Here is a 21,484-nt window from a genome sequence, read left to right on the forward strand (position 1 = left end):
TGACTATATAATTTCCATAACCAACCATCAGCCTTTCTCCATTCAGTTGTTCACATAATTATGTTTTCTCCTGTATTCCTCAAACTCAAATATTTCTCGAGTCCATTGGCCCCATCCTTAAACATTTTACCTCACTGTGAACAAGTCTCATAACCAACCTCTTCATACTCGATACAAAAACAACCTGCAATTTTCAAACTTATCGTCTGCTCTCTGGGCTGGCACTGTCTCTGTGTCACTGGATTATGCTCCCTTGAGATTAGGGACCAGCTATCATTTATTTCTATATCTCAAGCATTGAACAGAGCATCTGCTAAATATTCTGTTAATCAAACGTTGGAAGAATTCACTTCCAAGTCATCCATGCTGCACGCAAGTGTGAAAAAACTCTCTTTCCCCAAGGACTCACGTTTGCTTGAGCTGCTTCCGGTGGCAAATTGAAACTGTTAGTGATACTGCATGGCTCACGTTCTCAAGATCAGTGAGGAGAAAGAAGAAAGTCAAGCTACACGGTTTGTTCAGCCTGGTACCTCTGTCAGTCTAGTTATCACTGAATCTCCTTCACTCTGGAATCAGATGGGCCTAGAATTGTATTTCAGCTGTCACTGCTAGCAGATGCCTACACAGAACCAGGTTACTTATAAATGCCACCTCCTAGGATGTTCTTTAGATCCTTCAAAACCCATGTGCACCCTCTGGATAGTCTGACATGACTTGAAACATGCTATTGTAACTGGAATAAATAATAGTAACAATGATTTATAAAGTATTTATCATGTTCCAGACTATGTATTTCATATATGTTAATTCACTTAATCCTCATAGCCACCCTTTAATGTAGGTTCTACATTATCCCCATTTGCAGATGAGGAAACTGAGAACTTGCCAAAAGTTGCATAACTAGTAAGTTGACAGAGCAGGTGGAAATACCTTCTTATCAGAAAATGCATCATGGTGCATCCAACCTTAGGATTCTAGAACAATACATCGGATTCAAGGGAGTCCATTTGCCAGACTGGTTTTAAGTTGGTTAGAATTCTGAAGACCCAGAGGAAAGGAATATTCATAAAATTCCTCAAAAGAAAGTTACTATGTATCAAAATGGTTGGTCATCAGCAAAGTTCACATTTAATGAATTATTTTCTTTCACATTTTTTTCAAAAGTTAAGCCAAATGTCATATCTGCTTTATTACTTTTTTTTTCAGAAAGTTAATCTTTTGTAGAAGATCAAAAGCTGCCATACCAGGCTTCCCTGGTGGCGCAGTGGTTGAGAGTCTGCCTGCCGATGCAGGGGACACGGGTTCGTGCCCCGGTCTGGGAGGATCCCACATGCCGCGGAGCGGCTGGGCCCGTGAGCCATGGCCGCTGAGCCTGCACGTCCAGAGCCTGCGCTCCGTGACGGGAGAGGCCGCGGCAGTGAGAGGCCCACGTACCGCAAAAAAAAAAAAAAAAGCTGCCATGCCATCTCTCCCCTTCGAAGAAGAAATAAGTGAACGTATTGCATTTGTTAGAGAGGGCACATCATATTTTAATGGATTAAAGCAATGTGGAGATGCCCCAAACAATGTTCCCAGCTCACCTCTGACTTATAATGTGACCTCAGGCAGACTCATCACATCCCCAAATCCTGGGAGGCAGCACAGTGAAGTGGAAAGGCAATGAAGTTTGAAATTGGAAAAGACCTGGGGCTGAATTTTTCCTCCTCCCTTGACTTTCTGTGGGACTTCGGCTAAGTCATTTTGCCTAGCTAAGCCTCAGTTTCTCACCATAAACTAGGATAATAATACCCACTTTGCTTCTGAAAAGAAACAAATGGACTCACAGGTGAAAAAGTCTTGCAGGCATAAGGAATTCAGTAAAGGTGAGCTTCTTTCTTGTCTTCAGACTCAGTGACTATTGTGCAAAGCCATGAGAACACTTCTGCAGAATGTTATTTTGTAGTCTTAATGGCCACCGTTAGAGCATGAAAAATGGCATGGCTGGGCATCACATCATGACAACCTTTCTTCAGAATGCATACAGATCTACTGCTGAACGTCTGAACAAGGTCTCTGTGTATTTTTTAATGGCCCTGTTTGCTTTGTCTTTAGAAGAACTGCAATACAGGAATAATCAATGCTTCCCACACTATAAGAACCAGCTTGTTGTTGTTTTCTTAACGTACAATGAGATGCATTCTTGAAAACTTAGTTGTATCAAGATATTCAATGATTATTTTAGAAGCTAGAGGAAGCGTGATTAGCAACAAAATAAAGAAAAACCAAAACCACGTTCAAGCTGGGAGATCCCAGGGCAAATCACCAGAAGAAATTGGATGAAATTCAGAACAACAAATTTTGGACTAAAAATCAGGAAAATAAAGGTTAACGGGCAGGAATATTACAACACAGAACACTTTCCGAGAGGAGCAAAAAGTAAAACATTGGTTGACTCATAGCAGGGTACATTAAAACAAGAAAAATGCCCTAAAACAGGAAAAATGATAAGCTTTTTATATAGCTTACTGAGTTTTTCTTTTTCTGAATATAAAAGTGTCTGTCTTTTCTTGTAGAACTGTAACTTTCACATGATCATTGACCAACTAATCCTGTTCAACATTAATTTTGCCATTTCGCAATTATTAGCAGGCCCAGATACCCACCCTACCCCCAACTGCAAGATTTCTGAAAGTATGTAAGTCTTTTCCATGTTCACACAAAGTCTCTTTGTAAATGAGTCATTTTTAGGAAAAAAATATTCTCGCTGCCAAATTGTAGGGTTGAAGAATACAGAATCAATTTACTTTCTTCCATGATTCAGAGTTCCGATGCTCCAGGAAAGATGTATAGCTTTGAAAAGGAAATTAAGAAAATAAAATCATCAAATGTGCAAAGGTCACAGTCTCTTCTGAGCCCAGTTCTAACCATACCATAAAATATTCTGCCAATCTAAATGTACAGATTTGTTTCAGTAGTGAGGATAGAGTCATTGGTTTCCTTTAAATATTCTAAACTTAAAAAAGAGAATGAAATCTAGAGAAATCTCTTTGGATGTCACTCTCCTTTTTAAAATATAAGAAGGTGATTTAAATTTTATACTATTACATAATTTTCTTCAATGTTTCCCAGAGTTCCAACAGAGTCTCTTATGTACCCAGCCAGGGTAACTAGGTAACCAAAATTAAGTGTATACTTCTAATGTGCACTGTGGATTCCTCTAGGCACTGGCAGAGTTTATAACTCTACACAACTAAATTCTAAGAATATTCATAAATCTGTCTTTCCAGGTATATCTACTACAGAAACTAGTTTTTTTGTCACCTAACCCAACTATGAGTCAAGGAGTTTATAGGCTTTAACTGATTGCTCAAATTATTTGAGTAACAGATCACATGAATATCTGTAAAATTTCACCTGTGCTGAGATCTAAGAAAGAACTGTGATGCCATAAGGGTCAAAGGGTAGCAGTCAGGGGAAGCTTCCGGAAGACACAGGCTCAAAGGAACAGTCAAGGAAGCACAGTGCAGCAGAGGGAGCCCTTCAACGTGTCCTGCGGTGTGACGGGATGAGACACATCCACGGAGAAGAAAGAAGAGAGAGAGCATGAGGAAGCAGCCTGCAAAACAGGACCAAAATGGGAGGATGGAGGCTATGCACACAGCATTGTGGGTCTGATGAAGGACTTTGATCTCTATCCAAGCCACTCAATCAGGGGCTCACACAATCAGACTTGAGCTTTGCACATGAAAGGAAAACACTGCCTGCCTTTGACAAGTAATCTCTGCAGATACAGTTCTGTTCTCAGATTCACAGATGCAATTAAACTTAGCTAACTAAACTGCCCCATTCCCTGAGTGAGGCAACACTTAAAGTTATACTAAGCTTATTTCAAAAGGAGAATGCACAGCTTTTTAAGTTAACTGATACCTTCTTAGTAATTCTTATTTCCCACCCTAAATCTCTATAGTTATGCTTTATGTTTAAAGGACGATGACCAATAGCTAAACCTCATTCCCTCTCTTGCTGTCCCATCTTTTTTCATAGTACTTCCCACCATCTGATATTATTTACGTATTTATTATTTTATAATTATGAATTTATTACCTCTCCTTCCCCGGTGGAATGTGATATTCAAAACAGAGGATATTTTTTCTGTTTTCTTCACTGCTATATTCCCTTAGCCTAGAAGAACACCCAACAAATATCTAGAATGTGAGTGGATGAATGAAAGAATAAATAAATAAGCAAATATATAAATATTGAGTCCAACCAGTCACCAGTACCTAGGACTCTAAAAATAATAGTAGAAACAGCCCTGCATTCATAAAGATTACAATCAAAAGAAGACACAATGTCAGCATGAACTGACCTTTAAAATCACAAGTGCTAGGTGTGCCACCAAACAATTCCTTGAATAATTTAATTAAATATACAGATAGCATTCATATACATGTAATGATTATGCACATATTATTATTATTGTATATACTGCCTATATAAAATATAATGTAATCTATTTAAGAGACGCATGACATAAACATGGAAAGATCCATATATGAGATTTACATAAGGGGTGTGTTGAAGAAAAATGAAGTAGCTAATCCACTAAGCTTTGTCTAGGAAAACTTTATAGAAGAGATGAGTTTTAAATAACGTTTTATTAGAGAAAAGGAAGATAAACTGCCAAAGCAGTGGATACTTCATTTGACACAAATGGTCCACATTTTTTTTTTTTTTTTGCGGTACGCGGGCCTCTCACCGCTGTGGCCTCTCCCATTGAGGAGCACAGGCTCCAGACGCGCAGGCTCAGCGGCCATGGCTCACGGGCCCAGCCGCTCCGCGGCATGTGGGATCTTCCCGGACCGGGGCACGAACCCGTGTCCCCTGCATCGGCAGGCGAGCTCTCAACCACTGCGCCACCAGGGAAGCCCAATGGTCCACATTTTAATCTATCAGTGAGACGTTCATAGGTGTGTGTGTGGGGGGGGGTTGTTTAATGGCAGCGGGAGACAGGGAGACCATAAGCACTTTTGGTAAGGAACCAAGACTGAAGGCAAGTGAGTTCAGGTGGAAACTGTTCCCTCTAGAAGGATGTTTCATATACTTCATAATGAGGCTGCTTCGTGTTATTCTTTTTTCCAAGCTACATCATAGCCATTTCTTTGGCCTGTATCCTAATGTATCTCATTTTCCAGGTCCTTCATCTTCATGGCACTTGGACCCCAAACCCCCACAGCTCTTAAAAGACTGAGTCCACAGTTGGTACCATATTCAGTTCAGAGTCGGGAAAGAGGAAAGCATAAAAATCTTGTCTGCTGGGTCCTATTGTTCTATTACTAATTATCCACCCCCCAACAAACTTACTCTACAAGCCTAGTTCTCCTCCCTTTCCTCCTTCTCTCTAACACCATTCTGGAGGATTTTAGAATTTGAGAAGAGCATCTTTGCTGGGATAACACCTGAAGCTCAGTAACTGCCCCCCCCACCCCCCGCCGGCTGTCTTCTGAGTTTACTCTCTTCTTCAGAATGAATTCCAGATCCTACATACTCCTAAAGTGTAGTATCCCAAACCAAATCCAACACTCCAAAAGCAGGATTGTAGTCTTCCGTAATACATACATCACATATTACTAACAAGACCAAAAATTGCATCAGCCTTTGAGGCCACACATTACATATGTTAATTCCTCTTTCGACAAGGTTAAATTTAAATACCGTCTCACAGGCAAATATTCTGGTTGAATTTCAGTTTGTTAGAATGGCCATCCTCCAAGTTGACCAGAGCTTTTTGGATCGTCATGTCACCCCAAATGCCAAAATAAATTCCCAAAATGAAATCAAGAATCAAAAATTCTTGAAAATCATATTAAATCAATGAACATAGAGTATCGAATGCTCAAAAAAAGAACACTGGAAGAAACAGCAAGAGAAAATATTTAATTGTGGGGGAATTTTACCTTTCTAAAAATTAAAACCAAATAAAGAGAAGAACTATTGACAACATCTATAGCAAAGGATTCATTATCTTAATGTATAAGAAGTGCATTAATTGAGATGCAAAATACAAGAAAGGACAGTTCACAAAGAGAACTCCCTCTGAATGCCAGACTTCTATCCTCAATCACCCACTTACAATTTCTACTTGAACGTCTAACATAAAAATCTGATCTATCCAAAGGCAAACTCCTGACTCTCCTTCCCCGATTTTCTCTACCACATCTCACTGGAGTCACCCTTGACTGCTCTCTTGCAAACTCACATCTGATACCTCAGTAAATCCTGGGGGCTCTAACTTCAAAATATCCCGAGAGTGTAGGCAATTCCCTTCCCCTCGCTCCTACCATCCTGACGCCAGTCGCCCTCATCTCATTCCTGGATTATTTCAAGAGTCTCCTGTCCTCATCTCCCTGTTTTTGCCCTCATCGCCCTAACATCTATTTTCAACTCAGAAGTCAGAGTCATTTCTTTTACAAATAAGTTATGTCACGTTACAGCTTTATTCAAGACCCTCCCATGGCTCCTGAGTTCACTCCAACTGAAACCAAAGTCAAGTGGTCACAAGGGCCTGAAGGCTCTAGGAGGCCACTCCTTCCTCCCACCTACCTTACACCTTCATCTTGAGTATGTGCCCCACCCCTCTATGTGTGGTTTAAGAAGGCCCTGTAACTTTGAAATTCCCCACCTGTGCTGACTACCACTTCTACAAGGTTTAATCCCCCAGAGAAAGCGGGCCCCTTCTGGCATCTCTGGACCATCCAGGGGCACGTTGATGGGTGTGGGGGTGGAGAGGGGCACTGCATCACTGAGGTTGACCTGTTGACCAGTGCACTCTTGTCTATTGGAAGTAGTGCATGGTCAGGCTTCCTGAGACAGTTCTTAAGGCCAATATGGAAAATCATCTCCAAAATCCTGAAGCTTGGTCTAGCCCACCTTTCTCTCTTAGCAAATATGACTTTACTGAAATCTTAGAAAATCAGCATTGGAGAGAACCTTCTTATTTTCCAGATGAAAAGACTGAGGCCCATAAAAGCAAACCAACTTTCAAAAGCAAAGAAGAAGGCAAAACAGCCCCAGATCTCTCCAACAACTAGCTGAGGCTTTGGGTTCAGGGAAGTACTTTCCTTCATGAATAGTAATTAATGACGACAGAAAAGAGGTGGAAATGAGCACCATAAAAATACAAACTTCTATAAAATCATAAAATAGTCCTATTATGTTTCCAAAAATGGCCTTCTTTAAAAAAAAAATCAATGTCATAGCAGTGCAGTGCTTTTCACAGCTGTCCTACTCTGAAGTACCTAACAGGATGTATAAATATTTCCTCTGCCTCTTTTTTGATAATGATAAAATAGTAAAATAGTAATATGCTCAGATACTGTGCTGAGAGAAGCTATTTAACTGATAGAGAAGTTAGAAAGCAGTGGAAGGATTTGAAAATAGTTCTTTAATTTTGGTTGAAGGCATATTCCTTATGAAAATTAGTATTTCTCCAGAGTGGAATAATTTCCTATTTAAAGCTTCAGTTGACTTGGCCCGGTTATGTGAAAAAGATTCAAATTACTGATTGAGGGGGGTTGCACAGAGCCAAATCCAAACAAAGCAGAATTCCCTTAGAATTGTTCCATCCAAGTTTCCTTGGCCAGATGGCTTCAATCACCAGCCAGAGGCCCCACCCACACTGCCCCACTCCCGCTGCGCTGGCCCTGGACACACACTAATGACCCTCAGCTGTTCTGGCTCCCAGGCTCACTTTCTCTTCCTGCCTGGTCACCTAACCTCTTATCTCCTGCAGAGGGAAAAAGACAAGGGAAAAGGGAGATATTTAAGAAAAAAGTCATCCCTTTAGGTAAACAGTATTGGGGTAGTGCATCAGTTTCCCACTGCTGATGTAACAAATTACCCCAAACAGAGTGGCTTAACACAGCACATACTTATGTTTCCGGAGGTCAGAAGTTCATAATGGGTCTTAGGGAGCTAAATTCTTGGTGTCACTGGGAGGTTGAATTCCATCCAGAGGCTCCAGGGGAGAATCTGTCCCTTCCCTTTCCCAGCTTCTAGATGCTGCCTGCATTCCTTGGCTCACAGCTGCTTCCCTCTGATCTCTGCTTCCATCACCCACCACATCTTCTCTGACTGATACTCCTGCCTCCCTCTTATAAGAACCCTTGTGATGACACTGGGCCACTCAGATTAACCAAGAAAATGTCTTCATCTCAAAGTCCCTTTTGCCATGTAAGGTACCATACATATTCACAGGGTTTGGAGTTAGGATGTGGACATTATTCTGTCTACTACAGTAGGTTTCTTCTTTCTCTAACATCAGATATTACCTAATAGCATCTAACATCTAATGTCAGATACTACAGAGCTATATCTATACATACACACAAACACAAATATACATGTACTGAATGAGATGAGACAATAAGCCTACTATAGCTTAAATGAGAGTCACAGAGTATCATATCCATGATTATTGTATCAAGCTAATTATAACTAATTTCCAGTACTTCATTCATGGCAAAAAGGGCAAACTAGAGCTGATAGCCTGTGGAAGGCACTCACCTCTCAATATTGCCTAGGACTTTGCACCACTAGAAAGACAAAAGCCTAAATAATTTGGCAGTGCTGTCAGGGGAGCTCCGTGTCATCACAAGAGGCCAGCAGGTGACAAGTCGACATGTGAGGTGTCTCTGCTTTGGAGTTGAGACAGCACTGCAGCTGCCAGCAACAGAGAGAGCATGTCCCATGGAAGGGGTCTCCAGGGCAGAGGGCTCATCTTCATAAAACCCATCCCCCTCAGTATGATCAGGGCAGAACTCCCCCAGGCCCTTGGGCAGTATCTTCAGCGGGATGAAGGGGTTGCAGTGAGGGAATTCACCAAGGTCACATGACACCTGCAGTTATCGCAAGAAAGGGATGGGTTATAAGAGAAACGACAAGGCAAGTGTTGGCACATAATGGGAGTTGAAGATAAAGGCAAAAGGGGGAGATGCTAGGTTTGGAATCCATTCATTTCATTCAACTCAAATAGAATCAGTCTGATGATAAACTTCTTATCCTTGCACCTAGCAATTTCTGTACTTTTTGGCTTGGCCCTCTAACCCCCATTTGAAGCTTTAACTGCCTAGACTCTTATCCAGGCCACACTTTTCCTCTTGTGACTGGAACCAATGCCCTCTTACCTACCCAAGGATTTTCTTCCTGTAAATATCCCTTATCTCCCAAATCACCGAATTTTCCCCTTCTGCCTCATTTTCATCATCATATAAACATGTTCTAACATCTCCTATTGTTTCAAAAACCCCTTTATCCCACGTCCTCCCCATGCTACTGCTCCAGTTCTCTGTTCCCCATTACACCCCTCAGAAGTATCTATGTTCACTGTTACCATTTTATCTCCAGCTGTCTCTCTTGAACCCATTGTTTAATCCTGCTTTTCCCTGAAACCCCATTTATCAAGGTCCCTAATGACTTCTATCAAGCAAATCCAATGGTCTAGGCACAGAGCTCATTTTTATCAACCTCATGGCAGCAGTGACACAATGAATGGCTCCCTTCTTCAAATACGTTCTGCACTTGGCTTCTGGGATTCCACACCCTCCCTGTGGTCCTCCTACTTCACTGACTATTCTTTCCCAATTTCCTCAACTGGATCCTCCTCCTATTTTTCTCTGTAACAGAGCCCTAAGCTCAACTCCCTGCCCCCTTCTCTTCTCCCATTATCTGTACTTACTCCCTGAATGATCTCATCGGCTCTGGCAGGCTTAGATACATCCACATGCTACAGAGTCCTAACTGTGTGTTTTCATTCTCCAACACATTCCTGACTCAAGGTTCCTGTTTCTAATATCCTAGGAGACACCTTCAGCAGGTCCACAAATGCATTCTCGATGTCTCCCCCCAAAACTTACATCTCTGCCAGTGTCGCCCAGCTCAGGAAATGGCACCACAATTCACCCGGCTGCCCAAGCTAAGATCCTCTGAGGCTTCCTTGGCACTTTCTCTCATGCTCTCACATCTAACTTGACAGGGATTCTTCTCAGCTTCACATTAAAAAATACTCCAGACTCTGACCACTTCTTCTCTCTTCCAGCACATCGCCCTAATCCAGGCCACCCTTACTTCTCACTCAGAATGTTGAAATAACCTCCTCCATGGCCTCCTGCCCCCACTCTTGCCCCATGTGAATGAAAAATGCCACCTGCCATGTCAGTAAACAAAGGATATTGCAGCCATCAAGCCGTCACATTACAACCACCCAGACTGTAATCCCTGAAGCAACTCAGGATGGAAACAGGATGCCCACCATCAAGCCCTCAGCCACTGCAGCCGCCCCCAGTGATGTACCCTGAGGGGACTCAGGATGAGAAAACACAGGACACTGGCCCCAGATAGCTGAGGTGCATATCAAAGGAATGACTTCAATGAGCCTGGACTCTTGCATCTTCCCATACATAGAAAAGCACTAAATCCCTTAACTTGAGATGTCTGGTTTTCTTTAATGAACGGTAATCTTTTGATGTTTGGACTCCCTGACCTTTGTTGCAAAAATCCCTCTATATCCTGGCCCCTCCCTCACCTCTTCCGAGCAGTCCCTTAGAGCTCTCTGAGACACTGCCTTCCAGGCTTGAAGTCCTCAGAAAGTCCGCCGAATACAACATAATTCTCAACTTTTAGGCTGTGCATTTTTTCAGTTGACACATATAATCTGCTGTCCACAGAATATTCATATTTATCTTTCTAAATAGTAAGTCAGACCACGTCACTTCCTTTCTGCAGGCCCCCTCATGGATCCATCACACTTGGAGTGGATCCCACTGAGTCGGCTCAACAGCACCACCCCCATCTCCTGGCAGTGCTTCAGCTCCAAGCTGGCCACCACTTTGTCACCTCTTCAGACTCCTTTCTTTGACATCTCTCTCAGAGAGGCTCACCTGTATATTTAACCCCTTTTCCATGCAACACGGGTGTGAAAGGTGCCAGCACACTGCCACTTTGAAAGTTGGCTGCATTTTTTTGTATTAAATTTGTCAGCAAACCTCACTCAGGGACTGAACAAGCTCCCTTCTATCCTGATGGTTGGGGTGTTGGTGGTTTAACATGAGGCCTGTGGTTCTTTCTTGCCTTGAAAATTATTGACGCACAGTATAAACCTTCCCATGCTTCATGGAAAGAGTTAACATCTTGTGATAAAGTCTCTCAGGAGATACTTTTTTTGGGCGACAATTATTTAACATTCAAAAGTTATTACCGCATGTTTATTTACTGTGATAAATATGCTGACTTACCTGTAAAAATTTGCCTAAGTTGCTTTAAAGTGGTTTTGCTTTATGTTTCCTTAATTCATAAATATCCCTAAAATTCTCTTGAACCTTAGAGGATATTTGTTTAAGTCAGATTATAAGTATACTCCAGTGCATATATTCTGAGGAAAATAACATCACCTTTAGAAAGATCTTTAACTTGAAAACTTTAAGGCACGAAGGGGAAAAAATAAAAGGATTTCTGAGCCCATATATTCATTGATATTGAGAACTCACTGGGCAATTTTTTAATGTAGCAAAGATGTATGCAGTTGTGAAGATACCTAAAAGGAGACTAGAACACTACTTCTATCGACCAAGCTAGCCTTAATGTGGCCCTCAGCTTGACTAAACTTTAGCGGCCTTCCTCCCAAGTCTACACCCCTGATTTCCCTTTTCCTACAGCATTTACTTTAGAAAACTGAAAATCAACCGTAAATTCTTTATCTGCCCCTTTGAGATGTAAATCTTTTTAAAAGCTTCTTGCCAGTTTTACAACCCAGGTCTTTCTCCAGGACCTGAGAGCCATCCCGTTGAAATGGAACCATTAAGGAAACAGCACCCCAAAATCCATTAAGGAAACAGAGGAGATGACCCTAACTTGGACAGGTGCCAAGTAGCAAACACAGATGGTCTAACCTTGAGGAAGACGTTTGCCATGCTCAGGAATAACTCCATTTGCTCCTCCCATTGATCAATCTCCCCTTAAAGTCCTCCAGTACTTTTCTCCCAGCTCACCCAGCCCTCAGGAGGCCTCCCTCCCCCTGTTTCAGCTGTGTAGAGTTGAGCCTCTCTCCCCTATTACAATAGTCTTGAGTAAAGTCTTCCCTGCCTGTTGAATTTCGCCCAGTGCAAGGTTACATTGACCCTATAATCCCAGTACTGGAGATGACTAAGCTTTCAGTACTCACAGGCTTACCATCTTGACCAGGTTGTCCAGGGTATCCAGGGTTCCCAGGCTGTCCAGGGTCACCCTAGAGAGGAAAAAAAGTTCTCAGTCCAAAACAACCAACCACACTGATTCAGCCAGAGTCCATCAAGGTTCAAAGCCAATTCCATTATTTGCAGCTTTTTGTATATTGAAAAACAAACAAACAAAAAATAAACAAACAAAGATGGAAATCCCAAAATAGGGTTAGAAAAATGCTATCATATCTACCTTAAAAATTAAAGGCTTTTTATTATGTAAAACTTTCAAGGATTTAATTCTGTGAGCACAACAGGTATAACAAGGAAAGTACTTTTCACTGATGTAAAACATCAGTATTTATAGCAAGAGACATTTTTAGAATTCTGAACAAACTGTGCAATATCAGAACAACTATGGTTTCAACGACAGTAGTATTTCACTCAGAAATCTATAGATTTAATTCTATTCTAGATGTTACACTACAGATATCCATGACCTATGATATAATAATTCAATTGATAATTATTTTTTAATATGATATCACTTACAGGTGGAATCTAAAATATGACACCAATGAACTTATCTATGAAACAGGAACAGACTCACAGATATAGATAGAGGACAGACTTGTGGTTGCCAAGGGGAACGGGGGTGGGGGAGGGATGGATTGGGAGTTTGGAATTAGCAGAAGCAAACTATTAGATATAGAATGGATAAACGACGAGGTCCTACTGTAGAGCACAGGGAACTGTATTCAATATCCTGTGATAAACCACAATGGAAAAGACTATGAATAAGAATGTGTATATATGTGTGTGTGTGTGTGTGTGTGTATATATATATATATGTTTCATTGAATAAGTTTGCTGTATAGCAGTAATTAACACAAAATTACAAATCAGCTATACTTCAATAAAAAACAAGAATAATTTCTACCTTAAAAAAAGTATTTTTTTAAAAAACAGCCCATAGGCTATATGATCTTCCATGTGGGACTCAAGTTTACAGCTGCACAACAGTTATTTCTTTCAGTCCAGTCAGTGTGTCTCTGCCTATATTTATAATCTCATTTTAACATAATGATAAACTTCTAGATTTGAATATTTTCATGAAAGTGAGGCCCAAGCCAAAGAACTCTGCCCAACCCCCAGATTCCCTGAGTACATTTCACACCTAAAAACGGACCTTTGTCCTCACAAACCAGAGACCTTCAAGGAACATTATTCCATACAGCCTGGCAACGAGCCCAGGCCCAACGGTCAGTACTGACCAATCAGATGGTCACCACCCATGAAAAAAGGCAATGAAAGCAACATTTTTTGTGAAGTGAGGGTGTTTTATAATTTAATTCTAAGAAATACTTCAAAAAATAATATGAGGGAATTCCCTGGTGGTCCAGTGGTTAGGATTCTGTGCTTTCACTGCCGAGGGTGCAGGTTCGATCCCTGGTCGGGGAACTAAGATCCCACTAGCTGAGGGGTGTAGCCATAATAATAATAGTTGTAGTAATAATAATAATATCATATCCATGTATTATGGAGTCCATGAGGTCCACATGCGGTATCTCCCCTAAAAACATCACGTCTCGGCCATCAGTATTGGTAAACTACTACAGACAGACAACTGATTTCAATTCAGTGCTTCATATCTACTTCAAGAAATCATTCACACATACCACAGTGATTATACGTTAACTAAACACCAGTGCTAAGGGTACTTGCACAGAGCCAAATATGCTGATCTGAAATTCTACTTCAGGCTACTGGCGAGGGAGGTTTGTTCCTGAAACATAACAGGAAAAATGGAAAGAACTGTGTGAACTCTATCAAGGAACCAATGAAGAAAGGATGGGTTTTTCACCTACGATTGCCCAAGAGGTTTAGCTTGTGGAAAGGTTGAGAAGAAGGGAAATGCCACTTTTAAAAGAGATCGAAAAAGAATAGCTGTAAATCCAGGGAGAAAAATAACACAGGAACATGTAATTTCTTGCTGAAGAGGTACAATTTGTAATTCTAATCCAAAGACACCCAGTGTCAGCTGGACATTAAGGGAGCAGCATTCCTGTGCTCTAGGGTATTACAATTTTTTTTTTTTTTTTTTTTTTTTTGCGGTACGCGGGCCTCTCACTGTTGTGGCCTCTCCCGTTGCGGTGCACAGGCTCCGGACGTGCAGGCTCCGGACGCGCAGGCTCAGCGGCCATGGCTCACGGGCCCAGCCGCTCCAGGGCATGTGGGATCTTCCCAGACAAGGGCACAAACCCGTGTCCCCTGCATCGGCAGGCGGACTCTCAACCACTGCGCCACCAGGGAAGCCCCTAGGGTGTTAGATTTTTTTCTTCTTATTTTGAGAGGTTCCACACTAATCTCTGGCCTCCCTGCCATTTTTATTTAACCATGTTCAGATTGGCCTCACTGCCTTTTAACAGATTCGATCTTTTTTTTAACTTCTGGGAAGACTCTTCCTTTTCCATTTGAGTTAATATAACAAAATTTCCAATCACTGCACCTTCCTTGTTACTGCATTTTCTCCTGATGTCTTTTTCTACTGAAATGCTACAGCTGCTCCCATATCACTGATCATTTATTCATAACAAGAGTTTTCTCAAAATTTTCCCTCGATGGGTCTTCATTTATCATTTGGATTGAGACTCCTTGAAAACATGGTCAATATTTTCTCCTTTTTTGGACAATGCTGGGTACCAAGTAGAAGTTCAATAACTATTTGCTGACTATTTCCAATCAGATCCAATCTCCTGTTAACGACCTCTTTACTTGCAGAATATTAATTATCAGCAAAATCTAGGACATCAAAAGGATCTGAGAGGCTTTAACTTCTACAATGATGAGGCTGAAATAAAACTTTGGCATGAGAAGAAACGGGATTTGTGTTTTTATGCTGCATAAAAGTACAAAATATACTTAACAATAATATTTTAAATGAATCAAAACTAAGTTTCCAAGGGAAAAAAATCACCCACAAGATAAATCCAGTGTGACTTCTTAAGGCACAGGTCAACAGCCCCAAGATGGAAAATAATCTCTTTTGCAGGTTCTATTATTTCTAGTAGGTTTTACTGGTTATTTTGACTATTGTCCTACTGGTTTATTTGCAAAAACTCGGGTAGGTTTGCTGTTGTTGGAAGAATAAAGTAAAACCCTAACTGATTTTCGAAGAGAAGCCCAATTAGAATAAAAATTCAATTTTATTACTGTAATAAAACCAACTTTTATTGACTATTTATTATATGCTAAGCACTGCTCTAAGAGATTTACATGTATTAAATTACTTAATCCTCACAATAACCCCACGAAGCAGGTAATTTTACTGCTCCCATTTTACATATAAGAAAACTGAGACCCAGGAAGGTTAGGTAACTTGCCCATGGTCACAAAGCAGCAGTAGAGATGGGAACTCAGTCAATTCAGCTCCAGACTCCATGCTCCTAAACACTGCTCCCTCTGCCCACATCAAAATGCATACACTGATCAGAACCCAACCCAGGGAGAGCTAGCAAATTTAACATGGAAAACATTTTCCAAATACATCAAATTAGACATATGACCTATAATTATATAACTGTGACTAAATTCTCAATCTGCTTTCTTCTAATTTAGTTGAAACATTTGCAATTTAAAAAAATAAGTATTCAGCTGAAAAGCAATTCTTACTTATGATGAATTGATTTTGTGCCACAGGATTTCTGAGTTGCTGACAGCAATGGAAACATCATGGACTAAGTTAAAACATCCCTGCACATGGCCTTGCAAGTGTGCAAATATGAATAATTAAAGTGAGAAACAGTAATGCTTTCAAAAGTAAGCTAATATTTTAAGTTGCTCACCTAAAACAAATATCTCCTAGGTCCAAATCCCATGTTTTCAAGCTCTCTTCTCAAAATGCTTGTGCCTTCAGACTAACTACTGGCCTCCACAAAAGTATCTGACCTAAGACCTATTCCTTTCTCCAAAACCAACCTCTCCCCTCCCTCTCTTCAGCTAGAAGGAATCCACTTAGTTTGGGAAAATTAACATAAAAATGTGAATGCCCAATGGCTCCTGAAATTTTCCAAAGGCTTTTGTACTTTAGACAGAGGCTACTTTGATAATCCAAAGGAGTCTCTAATCAGAAGAATTATCAGAGTGGAAACAAAGGGCATCAATATAGTTGTAGAAAGAATGGTATTTCAGAGAAAATAAGTTATTAAGAAATTGCTCCTTCCTAATAAAAGGGAAAAAAAGGCTTTCTTTCCACTTCTGCACTCATAGATCTAACATTTAAGATTAGATCAAATGTGGGGAGTTTGTCCCCATAAATGTTCTTCCAGCTATGAAGTGGGAGAAGAAGCTGCCATTTGCATGGATAGGTCTTTTGGAAGGGAGCTGTTTGTAAATTGGGGATTGCCTGGATCTTTCACATAGAACAAAGGTATTCCATATAGGTTCATCAGGAGGAGGGGTGAACCTTATTTCTTCAATGATTTCATAATTTTTAAATAAAAAATATATTATTATTAAGCACTGTGCTAGACAGTGGAATTCCAAAGGAGAATTTAGTTTGTATTAACCTTCGTTGTGAAGTGTTTGCATATAAAAATCATTCCCAGAGAGTCATTAATTTAATCACTCCTTTTGACATTAAGGACACAGAATAAATAAGCCAGCCTCATACAGGGGCTCACAGCCCCATGACAAATATATTTTTCTATGCATATTAAAGAGTTATAATGCCATGAAAAGTCCAAGTATGGGATACCTTAGTTAATTTAACCTGGTTTTGCAATAGGCATGTCATATTTGTTGGAAATTGAGAGAACTTGAAGCAGATGACCGACTTTATCTTAAAAGAAGCACTTACCCACCTATCCACACACAAATTTCTCCTCTGTTTCAGTTTCATGACCAAACTCTCAGCTCCGAGAACCCAATTTCTGGCTAATGGGAAGACTAGCTTCTCCTGCACAGGTAAGTCTGTTTGATGGAAATCTGTAAAACTTTCCAGAGAGCATCTCACAAAAACAGCCAATACGTCTCAGTTGGATCTATAGTAAAATCCATTCATCTGTTTTAGTTCTGATTCTGTTGAACTAATTAAAACCCTATCAATTTCCCAGGGCAGAAATTCTTTAAAGGAAGAACAACTCAGGGTGTTGCTAGGGATTCTGTTTTTCACATGCAGGTCTCCAATGTGGGTAAGGAACCACCTCCAGGGGAAAGAGCCCTAAAAGGATGGAAGAGTGTGTGTGTGTCCTGTCCTCCTGCCAGATTTTCTGAAGAAAATGGAAAGCAGATTAAGAAGGCACGCCAACTTGAAGATCTGTGGAAAACTGCAATTTCACTTAAAGTAGTAGGTGGCAGTGGGGCTAGATGATGACTAAGAAAAGAGAATGAAAATGAGGAACACATGAAACTTGGAAATACTGAAAATCAGAGGCTTTCCCAGATAAGACAAAGGATGTGCTAAAAATTTGCTATAGAAACATACAGGCATAAAAATTGGTGTCACTTCAAGGTGCCTAATGGATCACTAATGATGAATCAGGAAACATGAGAGGCATCAGGTGCCCCACACCTGGAAGTGGACAGCCCCTTAGAGTCCCTGGGGGTGGCCTGAGGGGCTGGAAGGTCCTCTGGGCTTAGAGAAGTCAGATGTCATAGGACTCTGATCTCTTGCAGATCAAATCATTTCTACGTATAACAACCCAAGTTGAATAAGCTGTATAACTATGTTTCAAAAGATAGTCTGCTGGTAGGTCACACCATGCTGCCTTGCAAGGTAAATTCTCCCAGAAACATCTTATAGGTATTTTTCCTTTGTATCAGGCATCCTAAATAACATGGTTACTTTAATAGAAGAACACTTGGATTAACTTTCCTAAAGGCAATCTAAAAATTGTTCACAATAGTAAACTGATTATAATGTAATGAAGTCAAGTTCCAAGCCAAACAGATTTACTTTGAATGAAGTATTGAATGTATTCTTTTATTTCTTTTTTTTTTAAGATTTGTTTTTTGATGTGGACCATTTTTTTTGGAAGTCTTTATTGAATTTGTTACAATATTGTTTCTGCTTTATGTTTTTGGTTTTTTGGCCCCAAGGCATGTGGGATCTTAGCTCCCCGACCAGGGATCAAACCTACACCCCCATATTGGAAGGCGAAGTCTCAACCACTGGACCACCAGGGAAATCCCATTCTTTTAATTCTTAAATTGCATCTCTTTCTTGATTTTAACAACTAGGTTTGAAGTAGGTTATGAACTATCAACTGAAAATAGATGGGGAAACATGCACAAAAGTTAGGAAGAATCCAACTCTCAGATTACCAGTCTAAAAACTGAAAATTTTTAGTTGTGATGATTAAAACTCTCAGAAAATTCCACCTAAATGAACATTACAACTCATATTTAACAGAATTTATTATGGTCACTTCAAGTAATAGATGAGCAATACACAAAACATTCTTTCTGGCTAGGAAGTCATACTTGCTTTCAAGTTAGTCATTATTTTTATCTAGATGATATTTTTAAATAATATTAAATAAACAAGATTTATCTATAGTGGACAAACCACTTGACATCTCAGTATCTTAGGCTATGTCTAAGTGATGCCACGATTAGTATTAACTTACTTTAAAAACTTTAGTCATTCATATTTAATAACACAGAAACATATTCAGAGTATTTGTTATGTTAAAAAGTGACTAGTTATAAAATAGTATGCACATCATGGTTCCAATCATATACAAATGTGTACACAGATGAATATATGTTTTCATATATATACACACACAAATAACACATATACACACAAATAATATATATACAGATACACACACAAATAAATATGTAAATGTAACTGGGAGATATGCATGTATGAATATGACTAAAAGTAATTATTACATGATTAAGTAAAATAAATAAATCAATACACATGCACACACATACACACACTTGCCTCTCTTTTTAGAATTGGACATCAAACACAACATTCCAACCAACTTTAAATTTTTTACTTCATTTTTCTATCTGAAAATCATTTTGACAGAATAAGCATTTAGACATTTAAGAATTTAGAACGTATTTTAACAAATGACCTTTCTTCATTTTTTACCAGGTTGTAAGGAGGTATCATTCTTGGGATACAGTAGTGGTATTAGGGGAAAAAACAAACAGACAAACAAGCAAACAAATAACACTCCCTCACTTTATGTGGTATCAGTTTTAGGTTCAAAGGCAATTACAGATTAGAATCACTTTTTTAAAAAATCACTAAAATTCACATTTTAAACTATTCTAAGGTATTAGGCAGACATTTCACAACAGAGTCAATGGTGATTAGGAATTTGGTGTCTACTCAGCTCTTATTTGTGTGTTTTATCAAAAGTAGCATGTTAGGTATTACTCACTTTGGGGCCTTGTAGTCCTGGTTTTCCTGGAGGACAAATACAGGGAGCTGCCGTTGAACCAACATCACTGGGACCATTGAAGCACTAAAAGACAAAAATGGAGATAAAGGCACATGGCAAGACATACATATGTGCACATATGGCTGTGTATGTCTGTATGTGTGGGTGAAATGGTAAAGATATCTTATATTTACTGTCCAATTTTATTTAGTCCAATCCAATAAGAAATTCAGAATCACAAAAAAGCTATGAATACTAGATACATTCAAACTACATAAAAATGGGTTCTATTTATCTAACATACTTACAATTGTTGGAAGGAAGTTAAACAGTCCTACAATGCAAATACTACCTTAAGGAGAATAATAGTATCCAGGCCTACCTCACCGTTCTGAAAGAAAAACAACAACAAATGTGTTTTAAGACATGTTTCTAATTAAATTTCTAAATGATCTTCCTAATTTACAGATATTTCCTTGTCCAGGGTAGAGATAAATGAAGTATCAAAACCAGCAAGAGCTAAAACATTTGCTTGCAACGATCCTAAAACATTACCTATTTATGTTATTCCCACATTTATAATAGGATAAAGGAAGGAAATTAGCAATGATGGAGAGTGTGCTTGGTATAACGGCCACACAGGAACAAAAATACCTCAAGGTGGGGTTTATACGCTCTCTTGAACTTTCTGGGAATCACTTAAGAACCAGAGAAAAAGCCAAAACACATCTAAGCAAGTCGCAAACTGCATGCATTCAATTTATTTATTTTTTTTGCAGTACACGGGCCTCTCACTGTTGTGGCCTCTCCCATTGCGGAGCACAGGCTCTGGACGCGCAGGCGCAGTGGCCATGGCTCACGGGCCCAGCAGCTCCGCGGCATGTGAGATCTTCCTGGACCGGGGCACAAACCCGTGTCCCTTGCATCGGCAGGCGGACTCTAAACCACTGCGCCACCAGGGAAGCCCCCCTCCATTCATTCAATTTTATGCAATTTACTTTAGAAAAGCTTCTTACTAAACCATCTATTTCTTACTGAATGACACACAATTTTAAAATAGGTTAATAATCTTTCCAAACAATAACAGATTAGATCAGAAAATGAGAAGGTGGCAATGAAGATGAAAAGGGTAAACGAGCCTGAAAAAGTCATACCTGAGAGTGAGGAAGGAGCCATAAGAACAGAAAAAGCGGATGTGAGAACACAGAATCTACAATCTCACTCTATGCTTCTATTATACGGGGGATCATAGTCATGGCATAACATCAGTGGATAAATAGCAATAAATCAAGTATGTACAATGGACTCTCAAAATGAAATAACTTCTTAACGCTTTTAGGAGAGATTTATATTCCAAGTTATAAGTAACTAAAATAAATATTATGGTGTTTAAACAACTACTTAAGTAGAAAATCAAGAATGAATCATTTCTAGAAGCTTCCATCTTTGATTTTATTACAGATCCTTCAAATGTGCTGCTCTATGTCCTCAAATTTTCAGAATATGGATCCATAATTTATTCAGTTTGATAGGAAATAAGAAAATGTTGACAGCATGACTATACAAATGAAAAGAACTACGTAGGGTTCAAATATGACTGGAAATCCACATTGTCAAAAAGTTTTATGACATTTTACCTTATTTTCACTAGCAACAATATACTGTTTCTTGCCCAGGGGAAAAGGGATTGATCTCACACACACACACACACACACACACTCACACACGTATATGATCAGACTCTATAACATTTTAGCTTATAATCTTTTTCTTCCTAACGCATTAATGAAAATAGCTAAATAAATAGAAAGTTGCTTATATCCTAGAACTATAAGAAAATCCTACTTGGGTGGCAACAACAACAAAAAGAAAAATTTATACTCATTA

At 39.6% G+C, this 21,484-nt stretch overlaps 1 protein-coding gene across 1 annotated transcript in view; it reads right to left on the reverse strand.

Moving 5' to 3' along the window:
* COL21A1 (collagen type XXI alpha 1 chain) overlaps positions 1 to 21,484 on the reverse strand; it is a 127,277-nt gene that overhangs the window by 80,250 nt on the left and 25,543 nt on the right. The window contains exons 7-9 of the mRNA XM_089918920.1: positions 19,980 to 19,988; positions 19,598 to 19,681; positions 12,197 to 12,259 (exon numbers count right to left, since the gene is read on the reverse strand). Of these exons, the coding sequence (XP_089775046.1) occupies positions 12,197 to 12,259; positions 19,598 to 19,681; positions 19,980 to 19,988 (156 nt within the window). The remainder of the gene's footprint in view (positions 1 to 12,196; positions 12,260 to 19,597; positions 19,682 to 19,979; positions 19,989 to 21,484) is intronic.

Source organism: Delphinapterus leucas, chromosome 10 (genome assembly GCF_059928025.1).
Source record: "Delphinapterus leucas isolate spDelLeu-1000000601 "Yukka" chromosome 10, BTC_Dleu_Yukka2, whole genome shotgun sequence".
Lineage (NCBI taxonomy): Eukaryota > Metazoa > Chordata > Mammalia > Artiodactyla > Monodontidae > Delphinapterus > Delphinapterus leucas.